The sequence below is a fragment of the Anopheles marshallii genome, chromosome X (genome assembly GCF_943734725.1).
Source record: "Anopheles marshallii chromosome X, idAnoMarsDA_429_01, whole genome shotgun sequence".
NCBI lineage: Eukaryota > Metazoa > Arthropoda > Insecta > Diptera > Culicidae > Anopheles > Anopheles marshallii.
In genome coordinates, this window is record NC_071325.1 from 10683697 (window position 1) to 10708411 (window position 24715).

The 24715-nt window shown below is 44.8% G+C and overlaps 5 protein-coding genes across 5 annotated transcripts; 1 reads left to right on the forward strand and 4 right to left on the reverse strand.

Moving 5' to 3' along the window:
* Nucleotides 1-1137: 1137 nt before the first annotated feature.
* Nucleotides 1138-6458, reverse strand: LOC128719496 (uncharacterized). Its single transcript, XM_053813124.1, has 3 exons — nt 6455-6458; nt 4368-4815; nt 1138-2341 (listed from the first exon to the last, which is right to left on the reverse strand). The coding sequence occupies exons 1-3, from the start codon at nt 6456-6458 to the stop codon at nt 1138-1140; spliced, it is 1656 nt and encodes a 551-aa protein (XP_053669099.1).
* A 4146-nt stretch (nt 6459-10604) lies between these two features.
* On the reverse strand, nt 10605-13307 carry LOC128709261 (uncharacterized). Its single transcript, XM_053804252.1, has 3 exons — nt 13224-13307; nt 12382-12750; nt 10605-12314 (listed from the first exon to the last, which is right to left on the reverse strand). The coding sequence occupies exons 1-3, from the start codon at nt 13305-13307 to the stop codon at nt 10605-10607; spliced, it is 2163 nt and encodes a 720-aa protein (XP_053660227.1).
* A 1030-nt stretch (nt 13308-14337) lies between these two features.
* Nucleotides 14338-16335, reverse strand: LOC128712020 (complex I assembly factor ACAD9, mitochondrial). Its single transcript, XM_053806917.1, has 3 exons — nt 15326-16335; nt 14930-15254; nt 14338-14862 (listed from the first exon to the last, which is right to left on the reverse strand). Exons 1-3 carry the CDS (start codon nt 16333-16335, stop codon nt 14338-14340), a joined length of 1860 nt encoding a protein of 619 aa, XP_053662892.1.
* Nucleotides 16336-17337: 1002 nt separating this feature from the next.
* LOC128714210 (protein-L-isoaspartate(D-aspartate) O-methyltransferase) lies at nt 17338-18305 on the forward strand. The gene is made up of 5 exons (XM_053809089.1): nt 17338-17392; nt 17460-17602; nt 17670-17907; nt 17989-18074; nt 18144-18305. The coding sequence occupies exons 1-5, from the start codon at nt 17338-17340 to the stop codon at nt 18303-18305; spliced, it is 684 nt and encodes a 227-aa protein (XP_053665064.1).
* Nucleotides 18306-21017: 2712 nt separating this feature from the next.
* Nucleotides 21018-23867, reverse strand: LOC128708271 (transmembrane protein 47). Its single transcript, XM_053803235.1, has 6 exons — nt 23722-23867; nt 22060-22138; nt 21802-21988; nt 21586-21735; nt 21462-21524; nt 21018-21260 (listed from the first exon to the last, which is right to left on the reverse strand). The coding sequence occupies exons 1-6, from the start codon at nt 23865-23867 to the stop codon at nt 21100-21102; spliced, it is 786 nt and encodes a 261-aa protein (XP_053659210.1). The 3' UTR covers nt 21018-21099.
* Between the last annotated feature and the right edge of the window lie 848 nt (nt 23868-24715).

A 24715-nucleotide genomic window follows, 5' to 3' on the forward strand; every position in this document is an offset into this window, starting at 1 on the left:
GGAAGGATCCACATGTTTTTTTTATGAAATAATTATTGCGATTTCATTTTACATTGGCAACATTATAGTTTTTAAGTTTAAAATTACAAAATACGATTGTTTTATATTTTTTCCAGCGCAAAGAACAACTGGAGTATTATTCTTTTTTTCGTTTTAAATATCTCTATTGCAGGGGTCTTCAAATTTTTTCAGCTCTCGAGCCGCATTGGTCGAACATTGGCCAATAATTTAGTATCTTTACACCATAATTGCTCTGAAAATATTTTTTTATCCCAAATTTATGCCTTTTAATTAAATAAACTGGAGGCAGTCAGGTGGTATATTAGTAGAAGCACCGGTCTTCACACGACAGGACCGGTCCAACATCTCATCCGAACCAAACCCCGTAACAAGGACTGAGTATCCAGCTACGTGGTTATAAACCATAAATTGCAGGAATGGCCTAGAGGGTCTTTACGCCATGAAGAGAGAGAGAAAAAGAGAATTAAATAAACCAAAACAATAATTAATAGATGAACGATAAAAAAATATTACAGCTTTGCTTGAATAATCCAGTTTCATATGTTCTAAATTTTAACAATTGCGTCGCGGGGCGCATGCGACCTGCCGTAGTATGAAGAACCCTGCCTTAGCGCATTTTGGTTTGTTGAAGTTTCAAGATTACTGTTTTTTTTTAAATATGTTTTTCAAAAAAAAAATTGTTTAATTTAATATAATGTAATTTTTAATAAGGTATTTACGGTATTCGTAGTTCTCAACGCCTTTGTTGGGTTTGCGCTGCCAAATTGAGGGCTTACGGTGGCAAAGTGACTGCGGGTGACGACATGCAGTGGATTTTCGATGCTCGATTGGCTGTAGAAACCCTGCATACATACGTCCTTCATCTAAATACGACCGTCACGCCTGCACACACTACACCTGTTCCTGCATTGTTATTCGGTGGGCATTTTCACTGGGGCACGCGGCGCAGCATACGCGGATAAAAGGAAAGCAACACCGTGGCCCGGTTGTTCCGTTCAGTAGCACGCGGCACGACGGCAGCTAGGTGTACAAACGCTGTCAGCAAAATCCAGATGCGGTAAGTTAGATAGCTGGGAGGAACCTCCCACCTTCCCTTCCCCCGGAGGGGCTCTGGGTTTACTTTACAAACAGATCCTTCAGCGTGGAGCAGAGCGAGGAGTCGCACGTATCGTTCGAATCCTCATCCTCGTCCGCCTTGCCGAACCAGCTGGAGGTGGACGACTTCTTGCCACCGGTACGGCCACCCGCACCGTCCTTGCCACCGCCCCCGGCCTGTGACGACTTTTTGCCGGAAGACGACGACGACGAGGACGAGCCGGTGATGAAGTTTTCGATCGCGTGCCCAATCATGCGGGCGTCCACGATGGCGCTCCGGCCGTCCCATTTCAGCTTGTTCAGCGGCGACCGGGACTCCTTCGGTTTCGGCTTCGGTTCGTCCTTGTGGGCCGGCTCCTTGTCCCGCAGCTTGTCGAACGTTTCGCGCGCGAACGTGACGGTGGCGCACGGCGATTTGGCCGCCGATTTGCGGCGTGCCATCGGCTGGTGCCGCTTGATGAACCAGCCGGACTCAACGGAGGATTTTTCCTGGTCGGTTGCGCCGCCAGCACCACCACCACCACCCGTCAGCGTACCGCCACCGGTGGCCAGCTGCTTGATATTCTGGTAGAGCGAAATGTCAAAACTGTTCGAGCGATTCTTCTGCAGATTGCTCTTCGGCTGGTCGCCACCACCGCCACCGCCACCGCCCCCGCCGGCAGCCGTGGACGAGGTGCCCGCGGTCGGGCTTTTGGCGGCGGACCGCAGCGGAAACGCGTGGGAAGCTAGGGGGCTAGGGTGCTCTTTCTCGCCACATCGATTAATCTCTGTCGCTGACGAGGCTAGAGACGATAAGAGAGATATCAGATCAGTGTTGGTGCACACGATACCCATCTTCGTTTTCGGCTTAAAGGACGCGTCGGTGCCGGCGGCCGGTGCTGCGGGTGTTGCGTTGGTGGAGCTGGCCGGCAGGAGCGGGGCACACGGCGAGATCGGCATCTCCGAGGCGCGCCGGAACGACTGGATCGGGGGTAGCGCGGTCCCCACGAAGTCCGAGTAGCGCCGGTTGGTGTAGCGCATCGGCGAGCTGGAACCGGTACCGGCCTCGTCGAGCGTTTGCACCTCGCACACACGCTCGTTGCTCGTGTTCCACAGCTTCATGCGCGCTTTTCTAGCCTGTACTATATCATCCATAATATCTAACTGTAAATTGTGTATACTACCTCTGTGGTCCGTCGACGGTGGCGGTCCAATATTGCTTTCGCGTCGGGAGCTTGCGTTCGAACTATGAACAAAAGAAAGAGAGAAAGGAGAAAAAAGAGAGATGCAAATAGCGATTGAAGTAACGTAGAACGGCAATGGCGACTGCATGGGCTGATGTTGGCTGAAGCTGAAGGGCTGAATGTTGCTATAATTTTATTAGCAAACGGTTAGCCTCACTCATCCAGAACTAACCCATGCAAACTTAATTAATTAATAACCAGGTTGGATAGGTTTCACGCCAGGTAAAGGTAAATAGAGAGTGTAACGCCACAAATTGTGTGAGGAACTCTCGGACATCTTCAACCAGCAACGCTGTTAACATCTTTAATCTTTACCCCTTTTATGGCAAAACTCCCACTTGTTGCAAGAATTGTTGGGCTCGGCCATTATTCTAAGTAAAAATTCGCGACAATAATAATTTTCAACAATAATTTATATTTCCTTTTGTGATAGTGATTTAGTGATTTAGATTTTAGTGAAAAATTTAGATTTTTTTCTTAGAAATTTCACAACTGAGTTAGATTATAGCACAAAATCTAAGAAAAAACATGCAATATGGGTAGAAAATACCTGTCTCTGTGCTATAACACATTTGTTTTTAATTTTTGTAAATGTTTTCTTTACAAAAAACGCTTTAATTGCAGAGCAAAGAGGCCAACTGTGCAACTTTTAAGTATAAACAATTTTACATCAGGACGACATAGATACGTGAGAATTCGAGATACGCGGGTCTTTCCCGGATTATAGCGTATCTTGGGGACTGCCTGTAACTGGACTTACAGGGGTTTTGAGTACCGAGCGTGAAATATGCGATCGGTACTGACAGTGGGGCAGATCATACTCTTAGTTAGAATGCTTAAGCTTTAAGCCTGTATCTGCCAAATAATTCAGGTACAGGGCTGTATCATTCTGAGCAGGATCGAAAAGGACATAGCATTTTGACATAAAGAATGACGCAAGGGATCATTTCCGTAAACTATAATTTGAGAAAAATCGATTAAAGTTTAGTATTTTAATTATAATTTCATTTCATTTGAAATAATATACAAGTCTGATTATTAAAATAATCCTTTTTCAGTTGTTTTTGTTTAAAAAAAATTGTTTACTTGGGATAGCTGCTTTGATTAGGGTAAAAAAATCTAATTTTCTTTCTCAGGCTTAACTTGGCTTGCCACTTTTATGGCGAGCTGTAAGCAAATAAGCCTGGAATCGTCTAAACGCATACAAAAAAAAACTGGCTTAGAGTATGATTTCGGCCAGTACTAGTATCAGTTGCTTTTCAAGTTTAAGAACGACCGCTGCAATATGCCTTTTCAAACTTCCTTTCATCCAAGCGCGATTTTTTTACCAAAAATCTTCTTAGAACTCATTAATTCATTGTAGTATTTCATACGTTCGTTGCTTGTTTGAGTCTTTTGTTTTTATCCCAATGGAGGCGCCTGGTAGTTTACTGCAACACGTGTAAGACCACAAGTAGATCTCGTGTAAACAGTGGATGGCGTTGTGCTTAATGTAAATTTTGAAAAGAATCATTCAGACGAGTCGTTTGTGTCGTTAGAAGTCTTTCAAATCAGGAGTCAGCTCTAAGAAGATTCATGAATCTTCAGAGCATGTGGCGGCTCATAGGATCCTTTGAGCCTCTTGGATACCTAAAGTGGAATGGTAGTTGGGGGAACATGCAAGCTCATTAGTCCTGAATGATTCATAAATCTTTGAAATGGAGATTCAGATTCATTCCAAAATGATTTCCAAATGACAATTCAACTACAAAAATTATAATTTCCATTAAAATTGCTCCTCCAATGGCTCAGCTGTCAAACTACGCAGCGGAGCAGACCAATTTTGTACTAAAAACTTTACTAAAAAAAAAAAAAAAAGAAAAATGACATTAAATAAAAACTAGCGTAATGTCATTTTTCTCACTAAATGACACTACGCTGCAAAACTAATGACACTACGCTGCAAAACCTTTATTGTTTGTCATGAACCCTTGATGAATTGCATTGCCAGGGATGTAAGTAGTTCGGGACCGGTTATCGTGTACTTACCGCTGGCCAGCAGGTAGCGCTGCAATAGACTCCCTGCGATTCCGGCCGAATAGCGTGGGCGGAACGCGGCTGATCGTGACGACCGAATGGCGCCGGCCTCCCGGTTGCGGTGCGGGCGTGCTGTAGAGCGTGGCAAGGAACGCCTGTTCGCGGGGCGACGGCCCGGACCCTTCACCGCCCCGCTCCGACAGGCGCCGCACCTGGCTGGCGGTGATGCCGCTGGTGCAGGGTGGTGTGGGTAGCGAGTGTTTGCGCGTTTCGCGCCATGGCGACAGCAAGTACGGGTTTTCGGGCGATTCGATGTCCAGGCTCTGGCGCTGGGACGATTGATTGCTTGTTTCCTCCTCCTTTTCATTGTTTTCCGACTCCTCGACGACGATCAGCGGTTCCTGGCCGCCCTGGCTGTACGACGGCGTGTGGGACGACCTTCTCAGCCGGAAGAACGTATCTGCGGCGCGGACGGAGTGGCGGGAATGGATGAAGCAAAAGAGGAAGAAGAAGAAGAAAAACACTCAAAGTAATCGAGACGCTTGGCTGTACGCATCCGCATGAGGTGTGCTACGGGAATTGGAATGCTAAAAAAAAAAGGCGCACAGTACAGAGCGTGCTGCTGGCAGTCATATATCAGCAGTACCGCTGAACCGTCGACGGTACTAAGCTAGAGAAAATGGCAAGCGGATTGTCGTTAGTTCTAAAATAGACTTTAGTAACAAAAAAAAAAGGAAAAGAAAGCTACGATTGTCGGACAAAAGTAAACAAAACTAAAACCAATTACGCCTGGTTCGCTTCCCGGCAGCAATCACCGCGCCAATCACCACAAACCCTCCAAAGGTTATGGGTTTGTTTACGTTACTTTTGCTCTCGAAGAGCGAAGGCGTAAACTGATTTGGGATGCTTCCGGTGTTGTGGCCTAACGTAAGCGAGTGGGAAAAGAAAACAAACACACAAACAATAGGAAAACCCAACGAATAAAAAAAAACCTACAAAATGGTGGTGGACAAGCGCTTGGCTGTGACGCATTTGCTACTACTGCTACTACTACTGCTTGCTACTAGCTGCTCGTGATGGTTGTTTTTTGTTGCTGTTGTTGCTGCTTTGTTCTAAAACTTTGTTCTAAAACGTTAGTACAGTGCTAGTTAGCGATTGGCAAGACAAGGGGTGGTACCAAAATGGTTGCAACAATGGAGAGTTGGTGGTGTTTGTGGCTGAAAATTCGGCCTCCAACGGTCCGGTTTAGTGTACTATGCGTGCGTCAAAGTGAGTGAGAGCAGGGTACGGGTTGTGGAAGGAAAGGTGACGGGGGCGAGTGTGAGCGGTGTGTGGCGGTACCTAAGGTTTGGGTTGCTGTGCGAGAGATTCCGCTAGACGCTTCTCTCCTTTCCGGCACTGACGTGTGCGAAGCTACAAAATTCCTACCGTTTCAGCTGCATTCTGGCCCTGCCCATAAGTTACCCAACACTTCGCAACACACGAACTTGTGAACTTTGCTGGTGTGAGATACATGCCGCACATACACATGTCACTGTATATATGTATAGATGTATATACATGTGTGTGTGGATGTGTGTGTTCGGTGGGAATCGCTCAAGGGTTCGCACTTCCTTTTTGCGTGTTTGCTCGCCAGAGCATCCTTTTCGGTGGGGGGGGAGGAGGTTTTTTTTTTTATTTTGGGGGGAAGGAAAACTCTTGTGGCGCAGAGCATTCCTTCCATTCGCCGTTACGGGTTACGAAGATGGGGCGGACTGTTGACGAAATAAAAATGGGGACGATAAATATTGCGGGTTCACGGTCATACATTTGTGCTGGAGTCCGTGAGGTTTGTTTGTCGCGCAAGATGTAGGAGGAAATAAACAAAAGATGAAGGGAGGGGAAATAGGAGCAGGAGGGAAGGGGTAGAAACAACAGAGAAATCATAACCACTTTAGTTAATTAGCAAAACCCTTGTGGGCAGTTTTGCAAAATAAAAATAAAAAAACAGGGACTGGAGTACAAGATGTCCGCTTACGTCGAAAGACTTTTCATAACCATCGGGTATAGCCGTTCCGCTATTAGTGAGACACAGGAATCTAACCACATGCATAACTTACCCATGTTTAAAGCTTGGAAATTAGTTGTCCAAGGGGAGGAGAGTTACTTTACACCAACTCTGGTACTAGCAACCCGTCCACTGCGGAGTTCCAGACGAAACAGTGCCTCGCGGTGTCGTCTAATTGCGATGATTGTAATTGATCGGTGAGTTTGGAGGATCTGGCAGGGGGAGGGGGGAAAAGTGAACGCATTAGTGAGCAGTTGTGTTACTTCAGATAAGCATCGACATGGTAGTGGTAAGATATAGTAACTATACTAGTTGTGGGACGTAGTGTACATCACGCATCCCGCGACATGTTTACTTGTCAATCAGATTGTCAACATGGAACCTTGGTTTTTTTCTCTTTTTGCTACAATTTTGTGGATGAGCAACCTCCCGCGTGAAGCGGGAGGTGTGTCCTTGATGTCGATTTGGAGTTGATTTAAACATCATTTCCTGCCGTACGCTTCGGGATGGAAGTTTGACAATCTCGTCCATTGACCCGTAGGCGTATTGGGACGTTGTATAAAGCTTATACCACAAGTTGGTTTGATCATGAAGGAGAGCTAATTGAGAATTTTGAAAAACAAATTCATATATTTCACCCCGCAGGCTAGGAATCACAGACCGCCGCACGAACAATTACGCTTCCCGTGAACGAGATTTAATTATGTCACAGCTCCCTGGTGGGAGTGTATTTCTGCCAGTGGCACCGTGGTAATGAACTGTGCAGGCATGCGTGTATTAAAGCGTATCACTATGTGTGTAATTTTCGAAAACTCTACACCCGTGAGGGAGCTTTTGCTTTAAGACGGGAAGTTGTGCGTTCAAACCGTACGGTGCGTTGCTGCGCTGGGCAAATACTATTCACGCTATATTAGTATACATCTAAATATATTGCAATGTACGTGTACGGGTGCGATAAAGCTCTGTTTAATTTGCTTCCCTACGCTCCACCTCGACGTAACGCTGTACGGCCATGTTTGAACTTGAAGCACCTGATTTTAACTGCGAACTAACTTGCTCCGACTTTTTGTCTTTTCCATCCCGTCACGCGCACGGAACCAACCGTTTTTGGTGAAAATTATTGCTGAAGCTTACTGTTTCCGTTGCTTGTTTTTCTCCCGTCTTGGTGCGTTCTGTTACTTTCTTCACACTGCGTGTCCCACTGGAACGTCTGTCACATTTTCAGCACTGACCAGCAGCAGCTCCGTACGACATCGGTTCTCCGGGTGTCGGTTTTGCCCAATCTGCCGCCCGTTCTACCACAGACTGAAGCTTTTTTTTTTTGTTTGTTCGCTGTACGCTCTAACAATCGATACCCGTTTAGGTTTGGATTTCCCGACGGTGACGCGTCCTGTCGGCCAGCGTCTTTATTCGCGAAAACCTAAGCGCCACACTGCATCCAAATTTTCAGTGCGCCGATGAAGCAACACCTTCGGGAGCAGATGTTTTACGCGAGAGTGCACAGATCCGCGGAGAAGCTATCGCAAGACGACTCTCCTGCGCCGTGAACGAGCTACGCTCCGCTCATACGGATGATGCTCTCGGTAAACTAATAACATCTTGCAGATTGATGGAGGAAAAAAAAACAGTTTCAAAGGAGTTAAAGAAAGGGAGTGAAAAAGATGGAGAAAGAGAGCGCGCGCGGTAAGGATATCGTTGTGGTTGGGGGGGGGGGGGGGGGGGGGGGGGGGGGGGGGGTGTTAAGCTAGAGGAAAAATGTAATATAACGAAGACGCACGGAATGGGGTGAGTTACAACATGACTAACGACATGTTGTCTTTGTGCCTTTTGAAAACTCTACATTAAATGAAAAGTAAAGACAACCACTGCAGGCTGAACGAAGATAAGCCCTAATAATGGAAACCAAATAATGGCGAGCGTATAAGAATTCGTGTGACGTGGTTATTACAGTCGCTAGAGAAAATATTTAATAAAAAATTATATAATTGTAACAAAAATATTATCCATTTTCAAATAATATTTCTTTCGTTTGGAAAAGTGAGCTTAGGCCAGTCGGGAAACTTTAAAGCCCCTAGTGCCTCAGCATCCCTGACAGCAATGCATTGGTGTGGTCGACACATCAGCATGTTACGAAATAGTTTACCGAGGCAAACACTGCGCAGGACCCTTTTTGTACGAGTTGTAGCCCAGTTTAAAGTGACAGTAACAAACGTGATATGGACATAAAGTTGAATTTTCGTATTTGCCAGTAATAAAATCGTTTATATAATACAGTTTTTTTATGGGTGCGCTAACGTTCCTTGAGGTTATTTTCAATAATTTGTTTTTTTTTATACATATTTTTTGGAATAAAAGTTCATCATTAAGGACAATGTTTTTAATAAAGCAACTAAAATTAGGTTTGCTTTCCTATACTCTTGTTGATAATTTAAGTAAAAAAAGGTGAACCATCAAATATTTGGAGTTCCTTGAAGAAGTCTAACTTTGTCGAAGCGGGGACTTTCGACATTAAGTTGAAATATAACCAACCAACAGATCTTTCGTGTCGAATAAGGTTTTATATGAAATCAATAAGAATATGGACGAAATAGGGAGATCCAATACCTTCAGACCGACATGTCTCTTTCGCAGTAGAGATTCACAGACGTCTTCATAGATTCCTCAGGGGAGGATAGACAAAACTTTTATTCAGGAAGTTAAAAGTCAGCAATCTTTGGAGGTCCGTGAATCTTCAGCGGTTCACAAATCGTCAATCATTCATGAAACCTTCTATTCAGGAGGTTATTCTGAGGTGAAATCGTAAAGTACCGTCGAGACATTTTGATGATGACATAGAAATAATTAATTTACGGTTCTCCAAGCCAGCAGATGTTCAAGATGCGATTGGTGCAACGATGAAACCTGAGAGATTCATGAGTTATTAGGGAAAGAGGTTATGGTTCTCATTCTCGCCATTGCCGATTCCAATGCAAGACTCGCTCCAAAAGATAGATTTTCTAAGCGTCAAACCGCTTGAACGTCTACTGTCTAACATAAGTAAGTGATCAACAATGCGCAAACACCCATGGTCACGTGAGACCGCTTTTGTTTTGTCACTAACGTTTTTTTTTGTATTTATTTGTTTTCCTTCCTGCCTTGAAACAAGCAACAAACAACGATCAACAGCCGCCGCGCCCTGGTGCGTTGATGTGTTGCGCCAACATACGAAAGGATAATGGTAACCGTAAAGGGTAAATGGGGTTCGTTTCTACATATTTGATTTATATTTTTATTGTATTGCAGTTGTTCAAGAAAGCATTTGAAACTAAGTTGATACTAAGAGACTATACCATCCTAAAATTATCAATGCCAGTGTGTGCCGGCCACATTGCCTTCTGCCCTTCGTTCCCGGCTCTTATTGTTCTGTGTACAGTTTCCAAACAGGAAAGCAGAATAAGTAGAGTAAATCCCTGCAGCAAACATTCTGAACGGGAGTATTTTGTTTGGTTGTGCGCGTGTTTGTGTCTGTGGTTGTGTGTGACTTCTTTTTTTTTACAAAGTTACAAGAATACAAACATAGCAAGCGAAACGGGATAAGGTACAAACACGAAACACGTTATGGTTCTGGAACATAGATGTGTTAGAAAAAGCCCCACACCACATGCACACGACAATCGTTTTTTTTTTAAACCTGCTGCTTCCAAAGGCTCCATTTGCTAGGCCATCCGACTCCATTTGCCGCCCGCCTATCACACCCGCGGACAGTTCGCTGTATAGATCTCGAAGACTGTTTTGTTACTGGTTTTGCTAGGTTGCGTCGTTCTACTGCGTTACCTTGGTCGATAAATATTGCTTTAAATAGTAGTGAAAATGATTCGTTGATACAGTCGCTCCAACGTATACGGGAGTGGTACCTCCTGACCGTCCCGGGCTGCTTGGTCTAAAGAAACTACACCAAATGTTTGAACACCAGGTACACCTGGACAGTTGATTCTGGAGCGATCGCCGGTGCGCTTAGGTTTTAAATGCTTGTGCAACGTGTTGCTCTCGCTCTCTCTCTCACTCTCTTTCTGTTGAGTGTATGCCACATCGCTGTCAGGGTTTTGATCCAACGCGTCGGTGACAGAGAGCAACCATATGAAACGTACCTTATAAACACAATCTGAACCGTACGTAAATTGTCACCAAATAATGCAAACCATCTGCTCGGTTTCGGGGTTTTTTTAGACGTTCTGCTCACCGTCCTCCTCCTGCTCGGTGAGCAGCAGTGGCCGGTTATCACTGAGCGTCCCGCCGGCAAAGCTGCCCGGTGCCGCACCGGGCGTTGTTGGTGCCGATTTGGACAGCCAGCAGTAGCGGCTACGGCCACGGTTCAGAAAGCTGCTGGCCGCGCTGGACATCGAGGCGGGGCTGCGAAGATGCCGACCGCTCGTACCCGGCGCCATGAAGCTTTGGGTGAAGGAGATTGGTATGTACATGCCCCTGCTTCCGCCAGGTTGGGTGGCCGGTTTCGACCAGAGCTTGGTACGTCGACCGATCAGCGAGGATGGCCGCCTGTAGCTCGATTGCCCGCCCGGCGGCCGCTGCTCGGTGCCACTAGGCCGCTGTTGCGGCGCATCACTGTCGAACAGCTGGACATCGCCAGAATCCAGGCCGGTCGAGCCGGCACCTTGCACGTCGGTACCGTCGCTGTGCAGCAGACGTATCTGTTCGAGCAGTTCGCGCACTTCAGCCGTCGGGCTGGTCGCTCTTGGCGGTGAGCTGGACGCGTCCAGATTAACAAGGCTTGAGACGTTCGAACCGACACTCGACACACCGCACGAGTTACGCATTCGGGCGTCATGTTTGCGCACCGCATCCGTGTGCAGCATCGAATCGTCACTGTCTGTCGGCTGGAGGCTCGACAGACGTGGCGCGTCGCGATTACCGTGCAGGTTAACGTGGCAACAGGTTTCCAGACTCTTGTGTAGCGCGCTCAGATCCTTGGTATGGTAGCTGCGCCTATCAGCCGGCGTACCGGCCGTGATGTCGCCCATGGAGCAACAGAGCTTGCACACCAGCGTCGTATTTCGCTGGTGGTCGAAGGTTGCTTGCAGTATGTTGAGATCACAGTTATCGCTGGTACCATCCAGGTGACCGGTGTATCGGTTCGCCGGGTGTATGCTATTGCTATTGTGCGCCTGCTGGCCAACCTCGAACGGTGGGCCGGGAAGTGATGTGAAGGATTCCGTGGAGCCCGCCACCATACGCTGCTGCTCGGCACAGTGCACTAGGCCGGAGGTATCGGTGGCAGGGTTGTTTGCTGCTGAGGTGCTGCTGCTCATCGTCTGCGGGGTTGGTCCGTGGTCCATGAAATTGGTCCTGCGCGGATGGTAGCTACCGGCACCACGCTCACTCTCCGGACACTCCATTAAGGACACATTGTTACTGCTTATGCTAGTGTGATTGATTGTAGAGGTAACAAGAGTGCCATCCACCGGGCCCGTCTCGTCGCGCTGCTGCTCGCGTGACAGGATGCAATGCTGCTGCTGCTGGTGTTGGTCGAGTAACGAATCGTCGTCCCGTTGATAGCTGGCCTGGCTACGTGAACCCTGCAGCTGTCCGGTTTGGGCAGCTCCACCCGCCGACCGTTCGAACGCGGTAAGGCATACCTGTTGCGAGGCCGAACGTGGCATCAGATAGTTCCGGAACGACATCGTCAGATCCGGGCTGGCGGCACGCGAGTATGGCGGAGGTACTAGTGTGTTCGCCTCGTTGGCGTTGCAGATGAAGCTGGAGCTCAGGGAGTCGACCGTGCTGGTGCCCGATATGGAACCGACCGGCTGGACGATGTAGTTCCGGAAGTACTGCACCATTAGATAGTTGGCACCATTACCCTTGCCCGGGTCTGTGTAGCTAAAGACGAGCGGGTATAGGTCGGGTTTGGATGCAACCTGCAATGTATGCGGCGATGTGTGAGAGATTACTCCGAACACCGATTGGACGTAGTTGACGACTTACCTCGGTGTATGGTGGTGGCGCATGTATGTGGAACGAGTTGCACCGGCTGTACTGTGGCGGTGCGTAGCAGGATCCGGCAGAGTCACCCTCCGACTGTGAGTGCCTTGCGGACGTGTCCCAACCGCACAGTTGGCGCCTCTTCTTCCACAGCGAGCACGTACAGAGCAGTGCCAGTACGATTGCCAGCACGAAGCACCAGAAGTACCAATGGTTCACAAACAACAGGCTCAGTACATGGTCGTTGTTCGCCATCGGTACACGAGGTGCACCAGGCGGCGCGTACAGGTAGCAGCAACCCTGGGCGCAACATTCCTTCGGTGGAAGACATGTCTGGCCACCTTCACACAGTGCCAGTGACGATCCAGCCACCTATGGTTTGTGGTGTTTTTGCAGCAAACAACAGCAATTGGAGCAGAGATACAGAATCATCAATGAATGTTGTGACGCTTTATTTACAAAACACATACAGCGGAATCTGCGCATACGCACACCGAAACACATGCAAATAAAATGAAACGCAAAGGCATAGTAACACATGCAAAAGCAATCTATCCTCATACAAACGAGGGAAATGTAATCGATGAAAGGATATGGTCCGATGAGGCGTCGTATGATTTAGCTCACATATTAAAAACGACGAATATACGCTCGTGGAGTTCTATCCGACACCGCGTATTCTCTCTAGTACACCATTATTGATCGAGGTACGCCGTTTGGTAGCGATAGATATTAAAACACAGCACTCACCGATATCTAAAGCAACTACTGGTTACAATACAAAACAAAATAACACACAAAATAAAGCAAACTGAAGTCTATAATGGTAGCAATGCATGTCGTACTGGTTTGACTAGCGCGATGAGTCCACTGATTAGCAGCAGGAAGAGGAGCATCCCATCGTGGATCAAGTGCACGGCCGCTGACATAATACAGGGTAGCGCTACGGCACAACACCTCCAACTGCTACGCTTGGTTCGATTGTACACTGGCAACGCAAAAGGATCTTCGGTCGAACGGGAATATACCTCCAGGAAACCAAAGGCAAGCTGCTCTACATCGATGCGAGGATTCCCTTTCTTTTTCTTTGCACGACGTGTCACCAACAAACCCTTTCCGGATGACGATTTGCTGCTAAAATCACCCGAAACTGCACACACCTTGCTAGGATCTCTCTCGCGCCCGCGCCTTCCTGTTTAGGAAGAACGACTACTCGCTTGAACGACGCTTGGCAATGTATTTTCGCACATAGCTGAATGGTTTTGTTGATCGATGCAGGGATTTACCACTATAGTATCTTTTACAAAATCACTATTACTGCAAACCCGAAATAGTAGGCTGTTCCCCGTTTCACGACATGACAAACACTTGCACTAGGGAGCGCAAGGAAAACATACACACTTCGTCCTTTTTTTTTTGACTGCGCGCTTGCGCTGTTCCCATTCGCGACATTATATTGAAAAATCCTTTCCCACCTACAGAGAGAACCATGAACAGCGACTCCGCTTGACGTACTTTGCGGTGTTCTATATCGTAGTTACGCTTGCTGTTGGGTGAGAGTGAACAATTGCAACCGCATCCGTTTACATTACTGGCTGTACTGAGGGAGTTAGATATCCTGAAACATGAAGGTGATTCTTTGCCGGATGCAATTAAACGTGTAAAATTTCGAAATTATAACCTGATTTAGATTACCGAAAATAAGCACCGTATTGGGTGCTCACTAACGATGATTTTAAATTTCAAATAACTTAATAACTTTGTTCTGATACAATCGTTTGATAATGCGGAACTTTCTATTTAAGTTATTGAACACATTAGAATAAAAGGTAGTAAACATTAATGTGAAAAAGGTGATACAATACTACCAATAAAAATCAACTACATATAACGTGCGTTAACCATTTACTAGTTATTATTAGAATTTATAATTCCCTTCGGTAAGCTTAAAAGCGTTCTTTAAAAGTTCTTCGTAATCGGATGCTCGAAATAATAGCGCTTCTCACGGAACAAATTGCGCGCTATTACGCTGTAATCGTCATCGCTCGTAATGTACGGTCCCTTTTCGAGTTCCAGCGCCAGCATTCGAATCTTTTCACTGTGCTCTCGGCAAAACATGTTCGCTAGGTGCACATCTTGGGAAGCATGCCGCAATCCGATACAGTACGAACGAGAGGCACGGGATGCGCTGGCGATCATCGCATAAATCAGCGTCGCGACGTTTGCCAGCCGGGCCAGCTCAATGTGCCGTTCGACCACTTTCACACCGTGCCGGGACAGAATACACTCTGTGGCGAGCTTCAGTCGCACGATCGACAGCTCGATCCAGTGTGCGGCCGGTTCGAGTGAGGGATGGAAGTATTGCTGCAGGTTGGCAAACTTCTTCGGATTTTCTATCGACGTTTTCTCGAATAGTTTGGACAGTACGTACGACGGGTTCATGGCAGGGTTACGATCCTTTTTAATCGTTTCGTACGAGTGCATCTGTAGCGATGGGAGCAAAAAAAATAGTGTCGAATTTAAACAAAACATAAAAGAAAGAGATACTTACACCTGCGTATTGCAGTCCTGACAGGGCAATGAACAGGTTGACCGAGTCAACTGATTCATTGCCAATGAACATCTTTAGCGCATCGTTGAACAGGTCCTCGAAACAGTACTCTTTGCTTAGCGCCTGCGGACCCAGGAACTGCAACGGAAGCATCGCCTGGTTGAGCAAACTACTCGTCGTAAAGACTTTTGTTATAGCAGCCTCCATCTCTACGTCCTGATTTTCGAAATCATCCATCATACTGGTGGTCATGTAGATTAGGCTTTCGGACGCATAAATTATGCTTGCCATGCGTGCCAACTGCTCCCGTACGATTTCAATATCCCTGTGTAACAGAAGTAAACAAGAAAATATTAGAATGACTGTACATCCTTACTAAAACGCTACAAAGCTCACATCATGTCACCGATTGAAGTGTTCGAATTGATGCAAAAATCGGTTAGCGAATTCAGCACCTTCTTTAGCAGTGACACACGTACCACACTGGACTGCACGCGGACCGCAGACAGATATTTGGACAGTATCGTACCACCGTCGGATTCCATCCCGACCACATGTGTTTCGGGTATCTCTACATGGTTCATCTGTACTGTTACTCGTGCGAGACCGCCATTGCCAAGGTCGTCCTGCGATATACGAACGCCGGGTGTGTTCGTGTCAAGTAGAAATGCTGCAAACGTACCGTCTTCTTTACTCAGCTTTTGCATGTTTTTGGTGGATGCGATCACGAGCAGCAGTCCGGGGATGGTTGCTCCATTCCGCAGGAACACCTTCGACCCGTTCAGTGTCCAACTGCCGCTAGTAAAGTCTAGCGTGGCGACCGTACTGAACATCGTTTGCCGGGGACTGTCCACCTCATACAGTGCACTGGCTGCAATCATTGCACCGCTGCACAGCTTTGATAGGTAAAGGTCTTTCGCTGCATCGGTACCGTACTGTGCGATCAACTTCACGATTGCATTATGTTCGAGTGCGACCAGCGATTTGGAACGATCATCCATGAGCGGTTCATTAACAAACGCTAGCTCCGTCTCGATGAACTGATTGCCACCGTACTCTAGCGGTCCTTGCAGGCCGTAAAGCTCCGTGCCGGTGGCGGATTGTTTACTACCGGATCGCATTACTCGCTCCAGGTCTTCCTTTTGTTTCGTAACACGCGCTTGCTCTTCTCTGTTGAGTGATTCCGGAAAAGATAACAGTTCCGTATCGACTGTACCAAGAAACATGGATTTCATGAAAGGATTTCTCTTCGGCAGCTGCACATGTACGGGCTTGGACAGATTATCGATGGCACTCGAGACCGTCTCGGAATCGGCCGGTTCCTGTGAGGCTATCGTCGAGTGGGACATGAACCCGATTCTTGCAAAGGAACGCCCCAAAGGACGGTACGCTCTTCTCAGCAGCATCCTTGTCTGTTCTGGAAAGCGCAATTATGTACAGTTTATTGGCAATGCTGCATATGTTTGCAGAAACGTTTTCGTAACAACACCGTATTGAACTCACTGTGACGTTATGCACTTGACGTTTATGGAATAGGAAAACAATGTTTTGTTTGACAGTTCGCACCGACTGAGGAGCCATTGGTGATTATAAAAATACCAAGTGGTAGCTGCACCGAAGACGAGCGAAGACTCTTTCGTGAATAACAAAACAGTAAGGTAATTGTAATAATTCACACTCAAACAATCCCATAGAATAACGCTTCAAGCATAGAAAAACAACTTGAAAAGAAATGTTGGAAACTGTTATTGATGTAACCGAAAGTGTATCCCTCCTTGATGTTATGAATTAACAAAGAAATTAAAACACATAACATTACGTTTAATGCAATGCATTGTCATAGAAGAGGAACAAACTCATTTAAAGTGAAAATTTTTTGCTTAACTATATTGGAAATAAGCAACCGTGTAGGTTAATATGTGAACGAACGCTACTACAAAATCACCAGGACCTTTTTATTGTTTTGGTTTTGCAAACAGCTGAGTGTCCTGTCCTGGCTGGCTGATAAGTCTGCAAACAAAGCAGTTGTTTATGTAAAATTTTCATGATACAATTGTAAGCCTGTAATAGATTTAGACTACCTTGTTCCTGTGGAGTAACATAGTGAGATATAAATGATAATTGACCTGCTCACAGTAAGATCAGTAGGCCTTGCGCATCGATAAAATAAGCAAGAATTTTGACAGCACCATCTACAATTACGGAAGCGATATCCGAACTCGCTACTGTTGCTGCTCTTTTTGTCGAAATACCCCTACAGCTGGGAACTGTTTTGTAGACTTTACTACGTAAGTGCTGTATCGTGTCGTTTCGTAGCTCAAGCATAGTGTGACTGAAATTTTTCAGCATTACAGCATACTTATTTTTATTGCAGCGCAAGTCTCTCCCAAGCACAAACCGACAACAAAATGGCCTGGCGTTCCAAAGGGTTGAATAATGCGGATCTTATTCGTCAACTGCAAGGTAAGCAAGGCCCTCCCTACAGAGTATCCAGTTAAAGTTTGCAAACTGTTACCTTACCTAACCGCAGAGTACAACATCATCAAATCGGAAGCGGTCGCACAGGCAATGATAGCTACCGATCGGAAGCATTACGTACCGGAAAGCCGGGAACCGTATGTCGATGCGCCTCAACGGATTGGACACAGTGCTACTATCAGTGCACCGCATATGGTACTTTATTTGCAGGTCGAAGCGCGGGTTCAATATCTACATTCTTAATGTTACATTCTTCTTACAGCACGCCCATGCGCTGGAACTCTTGCAGCCGTACCTGAAGCCCAACAGTAAGGTGTTGGACGTTGGTTCTGGGTCGGGATATTTAACCGCTTGCTTTGCCCGCTTCATACACCAGGATCCGACTGCTACCGGGTACGCTGTCGGCATTGAGCACCATCCGCGGCTTGTCGAGCTGGGTCGCAAAAACATCGGTCAGGACGATCAATCGTTAATCGATACGGGCAAGCTGATACTCGTCGGTAATGCTGAGGCATCACATATTGACTGAAATGGAATATTTTCTAAACAATGCCTGTGAATATTGTTCCTTCTTATTGCAGAAGGTGATGGTCGACAAGGTTGCAAGGAGCATGCCCCGTACGATTGCATTCATGTGGGAGCAGCTGCACCTGAAACACCGCAAGAGGTAAGCATGGGGAAAATCCGCTTCTGGCCTCTTAGTAGCATCACGTTCAGCATTTATTCCGTGTTGTAGCTAATCAACCAGCTGAAACCGGGAGGCAGGCTGATTGTACCGGTCGGTCCGGAAGGCAGCACACAGTATCTGGAGCAGATCGATAAAGCGCTAGACGGGCAGATCACCAACACCAAACTGATGGGGGTGATGTACGTGCCGTTGACGGATCTGCACAAATGATGCTGCAGCGTACGACAGCTGTACCACGGTGCGACAAGACTGGTCGTTTTAATTATAATTATTTTTCTCGGTTACACTATCGTAAAGACCTATTTAATACGCTCAGCAGCATGATGATCATCTTAATCGAATAAACTGTTAATCAAACGCAATGTTAATTTGAAACGGTTTTCCACTTTTCGCTTTATTGTTTTATTTATAATTAAACAAATTGTTAGTATAATGTCCCAGCAAACAGCAATACAGAGAGATACAGGGTCTTTCGGGGGGACTGATTAGAAACCTAAATCCACACAAACAGGTGTACATTCAACCACTGTTTTCTGTGCGGCTTTGGGGGGGTTATGCGTAACCTTTTTATATCATATTCCCAGTATGATTTCCGCGTGCCGACATTGACACAAAACCGATTAATGTTTTAATGCGCACACGTATTTGCACGAAATTCGAAAGTTGATGCGACGAAATGTCCTTGTGCACATTTTCGAGAAGCTCTCAATACGATATAGGGGAAGGTAAGTTAGTTTACTTTAATCATTCCTTTCGTAAAGTTGTTTTCTTTTTATCTATACCGATATGTTTGCAAAAATGTATCTTTATCTCTCGTCTATTTTGGTTTGAACCTAATTATGGTTAAGTATGGATATTTTCTTGTTATGTTTTTATGTTACTTTACCGTACGCAAATTGGCAGTGGTTTCTTCGGTGGCCCTCATCTACTCTAAGGGCATTCTAATTATAAACGTCCTTATTTATATACGCTCCCCCCAATCGTTTCCACGGGACGTATACCATGTCAAGCAATTTATTGGATTCAATTAATATTTGGAGTTAGTTTCGCAAAATAAATAAACCTACACATAAAACATATGCACTAACATTTCTACTAGTTAAATATATCTACGCGAGCAGTATGGTCTGTATCTCAAAACGAGCAAACGAGCTGGTGCACGGAAAGCTAAATGGACAAAACTTATGTTCGTACTCTTTTGGCCCCGCGATTCAAATTCTTTATCTACCTGGTTTTTCGTTCGTTATTTTCTGTTTAACGTGCTCCCAGGTATATTATTTTAGTATAAAAAACACATATTCACCATTACCAAACAACAAAATGGAAACAGTTCGTGTACAATAGATATGTTTAAATTATTTATTACAACGTTTTGTTTTTGTGTGGTTATACATGTGTAATGATGAATGAATTCTTTTTTTTGCGGCTATATACACAATTGACACTTTTACCAATCAATACACGCTTGCACTAACTGTACCGTCCGAAATGTGTTTCTAATGCATTGACATGTGTGTGAGGAGATGTGATTTTCTTTAACGGGGAAAAAGGAAGAGCATCATTCATCAGAGCAAAATTAGCCTTTCTTTTGTCATGGTTTTCTTATTCACCGCTTTGTTTGGGTGTGTATGTGTACAAAATGGGGGAACGAAAATGATTTTAAAATGCTTTTCATCTATGCTTGACTTGGTGGTAGCTTTCGTATCATCCTAAGAAGCAGCAAGGACAGAAGCCTTGGATGTATGAATAGTGTTTTGTTCGACCCGGACCCGCAAGGGTCGACTCTTCTCGTTCATCAATTTTTCCGTCTCGCGTCATATAAAAAACTGTGAGATTCACTTGCTCGAATGAGACCTATCATTTTGTTGTTTGTTTAATTCGGTTTTGCAAAAAACGGATGAAGGAAATAATTAGTTATATATTATATTACATGAGCTCGATATTCGTTTAAAAACGCTTTGAATATTCAATGCTAATTTACATGACAAGAATTCGCTTTGATTTTAATTATCTTATATATGTATGTGTCTGCATGTGTGTATATATGTGTCGTGTGTTGCGATTGTTAAATCGGAAGGAGGGGAGCTCAGCCTGCCTGCCTGTGCTAAGAGAGTATTCGCTCAATCATGTGTTTTTCATTTTGTGTTTGCCCGATACCTACAAATTCCGTACAACACTACATGAGTTACCGTTAAGCTTACTTCGACTGATCTGCCACAAACCAACTACAAAGAAGATATAAACGCTGCCCGATCGTTTCAAGAGAAAACAGAGATATCGCGTGCATCTAAGTTCTTGTGCATGGGGATGTTTTTGTTTGTTCAATTTGTTACTATGTAGTTCTCCCAGGCAATGTTTCACTTTTTTATTTGCAACCGGTTTCGATTCGACTGCTGGAGAGGATTGGTATATGTACAATTTGACGTAGTGCTGTATTTTCATTGTATATCTCACCGCATTCAATCGTGTCGTCAGCTGTATATCGATATAAGATTGGGTTTTATAGCAGTAGCATAAGAAAAAAATATAAAACAAAACATAAACACCGGCTTGTAAACAATTGAGATTCAATGCGGGCGAGAATATATGGCAAATTTATAGTTCAATAAATACTAGAAACGCGTACCGGCTTCAATTCATTCTGCTTTCCCGATATAGGAGCGTATGGTTATGTTGCGCCATACAGTTGCGAACGTTACCGAGAGCTTTTAAATAATGGTAACGAATGAAACGGCTTTCGCCTGAGATTCATATGCAAAACTTCCGCTTAGGTTATTGCAGTAAATAAATAGAAGGAGGAAATTAAAAAAATGTTGATATATACCAGGGTGCAACGTAATTCGCTTTAGCCAAGACGCATCATTCACTTTGATCGGGAGATTCGGCTACGATAACGGCATTTTTTACTGCTTGGACCGTTGATGGATCGTGATTTAGCGTGTTCTTCTCTTGAGTTCTCTCCTATTGTCTAAAGCACAACGTCGGGCAGAGCGTGTGCCCTGGCCTAGTCTCTTAACGATGCGTCGTGTACAATTTTCCTTTCCTTGTAGTAGATCTCCTCCGACTCTTTGTCGCACAACAGGAGCACGACGGCACCGAACAGAAAGATTGCCGCGCCCCAGCCGACACCGTACGCCCACCCAAACTCCCATACCAACCGATTGGCTATAAAAGAGAAACGAGAAAGAGAAAGAATGAGAGAATGATATAGAATTATAGACACACAGGCGATAAATTGTATTTTGCATATTCCTGCAAGATTTAATCGCAAATGGATAATAACTCTTTGTCGCAATCAATCAATCCTTTAAAATAAACGTTTAAATGTGAAACGAAATTGTATGTCATAATGTTTTTTACTCTTACCAATGTTCAATTCAGCTGCAAAGCAAATCGGGTACAGGATCACCGCGATTAGAAGTGATATCACTGCAATGTGAAATTGGAAGTTAGGTCTGCATGGGTTTGCAAAATTTGAACCTATACTTACGTGCAACCATCATGATGAGAACAGCCACACGGTAGAACTTATATTTCAGGTTGTGATCCTGGGTACGGAGGCCCAATCCGGTAAGAAACGTTGCCAGGGCATCGGTTACAAGCGTGATGATGCAGAGTGCTGCCGTTGCCTTGATATAAGCTGCGGAGTAACCGTGTAAAAGCTCAATCTTCTATCGTACTCTAAAAAAAGCTTTATGTGACTTACCAACATCGCGGCTTGGGTAGCATCCGGCGGGGTCTTGCAGGTTGAATGGCAATGGCAGTTCATAACCTTCCTCAATGCAGTGAACAAACAGTCCTTGGCGCCAACTTTCAGCCATCAGCCAGTCGGTGGATGTGAGGGCTAGGATCATCAAAATGATTACGATAACACCGCAGATGAAGGCAATAACCTGCAAACGAAGAACCACAGATGAGGTATATTTCTTAAGTTGTTCTGTTATTTAGACATAGCGAGTTTTACCTTCAGTGGCCGCGTGATGGTGACAGTTTCAATTGTTGTCGTTGGTGCCATTTTATCCGGCGATGGTCCACGTTTGGTACTTTTGGAACGGTGCAATGGAAAAGACTTATATTAGATATAGGTGATGTTTGTCACAGGCACTACATCGGCCGTTTATCCATCGTTGTCGCACGCCTTCGCATGCAACTCACCTCAAGCCTTAAACTATGCGGAAATGTTTGTTTGCAGCTGGTTTGCTTTTGATTTCAAGCTTTCGCGCGCCTTTTCTTGCTATTCGGCTATTTGTGGCCTGGTTCAAGAAGCGCTCCTTTCAACTGCAATCTTGGAACATGCACAGCAAGTTGCAGGAATTCGTAGCAGCATACAGGATTGGCGCTATTAACCACAGACAGCTTCAGAGATCGAGCAGCGACACAAACAGCAGGCGTTAACAGCAATAGCGTCAGATAAGCATTAAAAGCAATATGAAATCTCAAAAGGAGCTGCTATTCGTACAGTGCAGTACGGCTGTTGTGCATTTAAAAACTAACGAATGGCTGATGTGTTTTGTTGTGCTATAAGTTGGATGCGTTTACCGGCGTTGTGCACGTTCTGGCTCGGGTTAGGTGCCACTGGATGTAGTCATATGAATCAAATGGCGACTATAATTCACAACCGTAACACGGATGCGATGGTACGTCAGTACGAAGAGGGCGATGATATTATTGGACATTGATTAGTTCATTCCCAGCTCAATTGCGGATGCATCGGATGCTGGACAGTGTACGTGTATGAGTGTTATACCAGCAGATTGCAATATGAACCAATACTTGAGCCACCGTAAAAGTTAGTGTGAGGAAACGATTGAACCTATGTAAAGAGTTAAAGGTAATTAGTATCTTTTATATGGATAGTTGTTATGAAGGCATATAGGTAGCATCATGAACTGCTGGAAAATTGATATCAACGCTTCTACAAAGCGATTGTTTTGGTTGCTTTCCGAGTCGAATAAGAAAGTTATCCCTTCCCAAAAAAAATCATAACGCAACGAACAACTGCCTTATATTTGTTTTCTAAGTGTGTATGCATAGCTATAGCTTCTCTTTCTCACGCAGGGGAACGAAAAGAAAGAACTAATTTCTTTTTTTTATCAAACAACGTCATAAGCTAAGTTCTATTTATAATCAATCTTGGGGTGTTAATGTGTCCGCCCTTGTGTTATGTCGTGGTCGATTCAATCTCAAGCATAAACTATGTGGCCTCCTTCACTACAGAACGCAACATGAACCACAACTGAATGTTCTAATGTTTCATGTTGGTGAAGTTGTATCAAGGAATATCCTTGCGTGTTAAAAGCGTACGGCAAAACCCGGTTGGTTTGTATGTTTATGATTTGCTTTACGAAAGCATAAAAATTGTAGTTTGTACCAGGATGCATTGCATTACTGTGGATGAAAGAACTTTGGTTAGCAAGGAATTTTCCGTTTGATTTTCCTTTTGGGGGGGTAAATCGCACAAACACAACATCGACATCTTCTTGACTTATAGTCCAAATGTCCGTTCCTTCGAAATGGGCGGTTGGGGAAAATATGTTTTTATATCGGTATACACACAGTTCACACACACACACAAGCACATACAGGGCGAGAGCACACATGCGTAAAGTTAAAACCTTCGTTTTACCTTTCCTTGAAATAGTCCAAAGTAACCGATTCGGTATCGAATTCACTGTAGTCTGGCAAGGAATCGCCATCGATTGATTGCACACTGTGCAACCCGATCTCCTTCTGATAGTAATTATCGCTCTTTACCGTGTAATTTCTGGACATCTTGCGATCTAAGGAGCCGTCCGCTCTATGTCCGTATACAATATCACTGCACAAATATTTGATTGTTGACACCCAGACAAATCCCGCACACCGACTAACCAACTGACGGACGAGTTGGAGTGAATGCTATAAATAAATGCTTCTATTTTGTCCTTTTATGAAGTTAGTTATAAATAATACCCCCTTGTACCCAAGAGAACTGCACCAACTCTTCTGCGACTCCGGCTAGCTCTCGAACCAGCCAGAGAAGAAAGAAAAAAAAAACAAGTTACTATGCTACTTGCATTCTCTATGGTAACGCTACACACCAAAGAAAGATGGTTTTCTTTTAAGACTCGTAGGAAAGTTATGCCGCTGTTGTTATACTTTGGATTATTGTTATTATCGAGGCGTTATTAGTAAAAAAAATACACTTTCTTCACGATACCTTTGTTGAGAGCTATCTTCTCGTCTAGGAGACTTTATGACTTTATAAATAAGACCAAGCAGATCGCAAAACAGACTTCAAGACAGTGCGTTTAAGTACTTTCCTCCAATACTTTGCGATTATATTTTCAACTACAAAAGTTGGAAGAATGTTTATCAACGGAAAGAAACTAAATGAGTCAAAGAATTTGAAACATTCTTCAAGTAATGCTGCGATAAAAGATTCTAAATCATAACGAATATTTTGTCACACTTTTCAACAAGCAGCTGTAAACATCGAGAAAACTTTTACTTATCAATTTTTTTCAAACAACTCAGAAATTCTCTTCGTGTTTATGCTTCAATTCAACCCTGCACCTCATTGAAACTCCTTGAAAACCTACAAAACGGTTTAAGTTGAACATTAGCGGAGTTGAATTGAT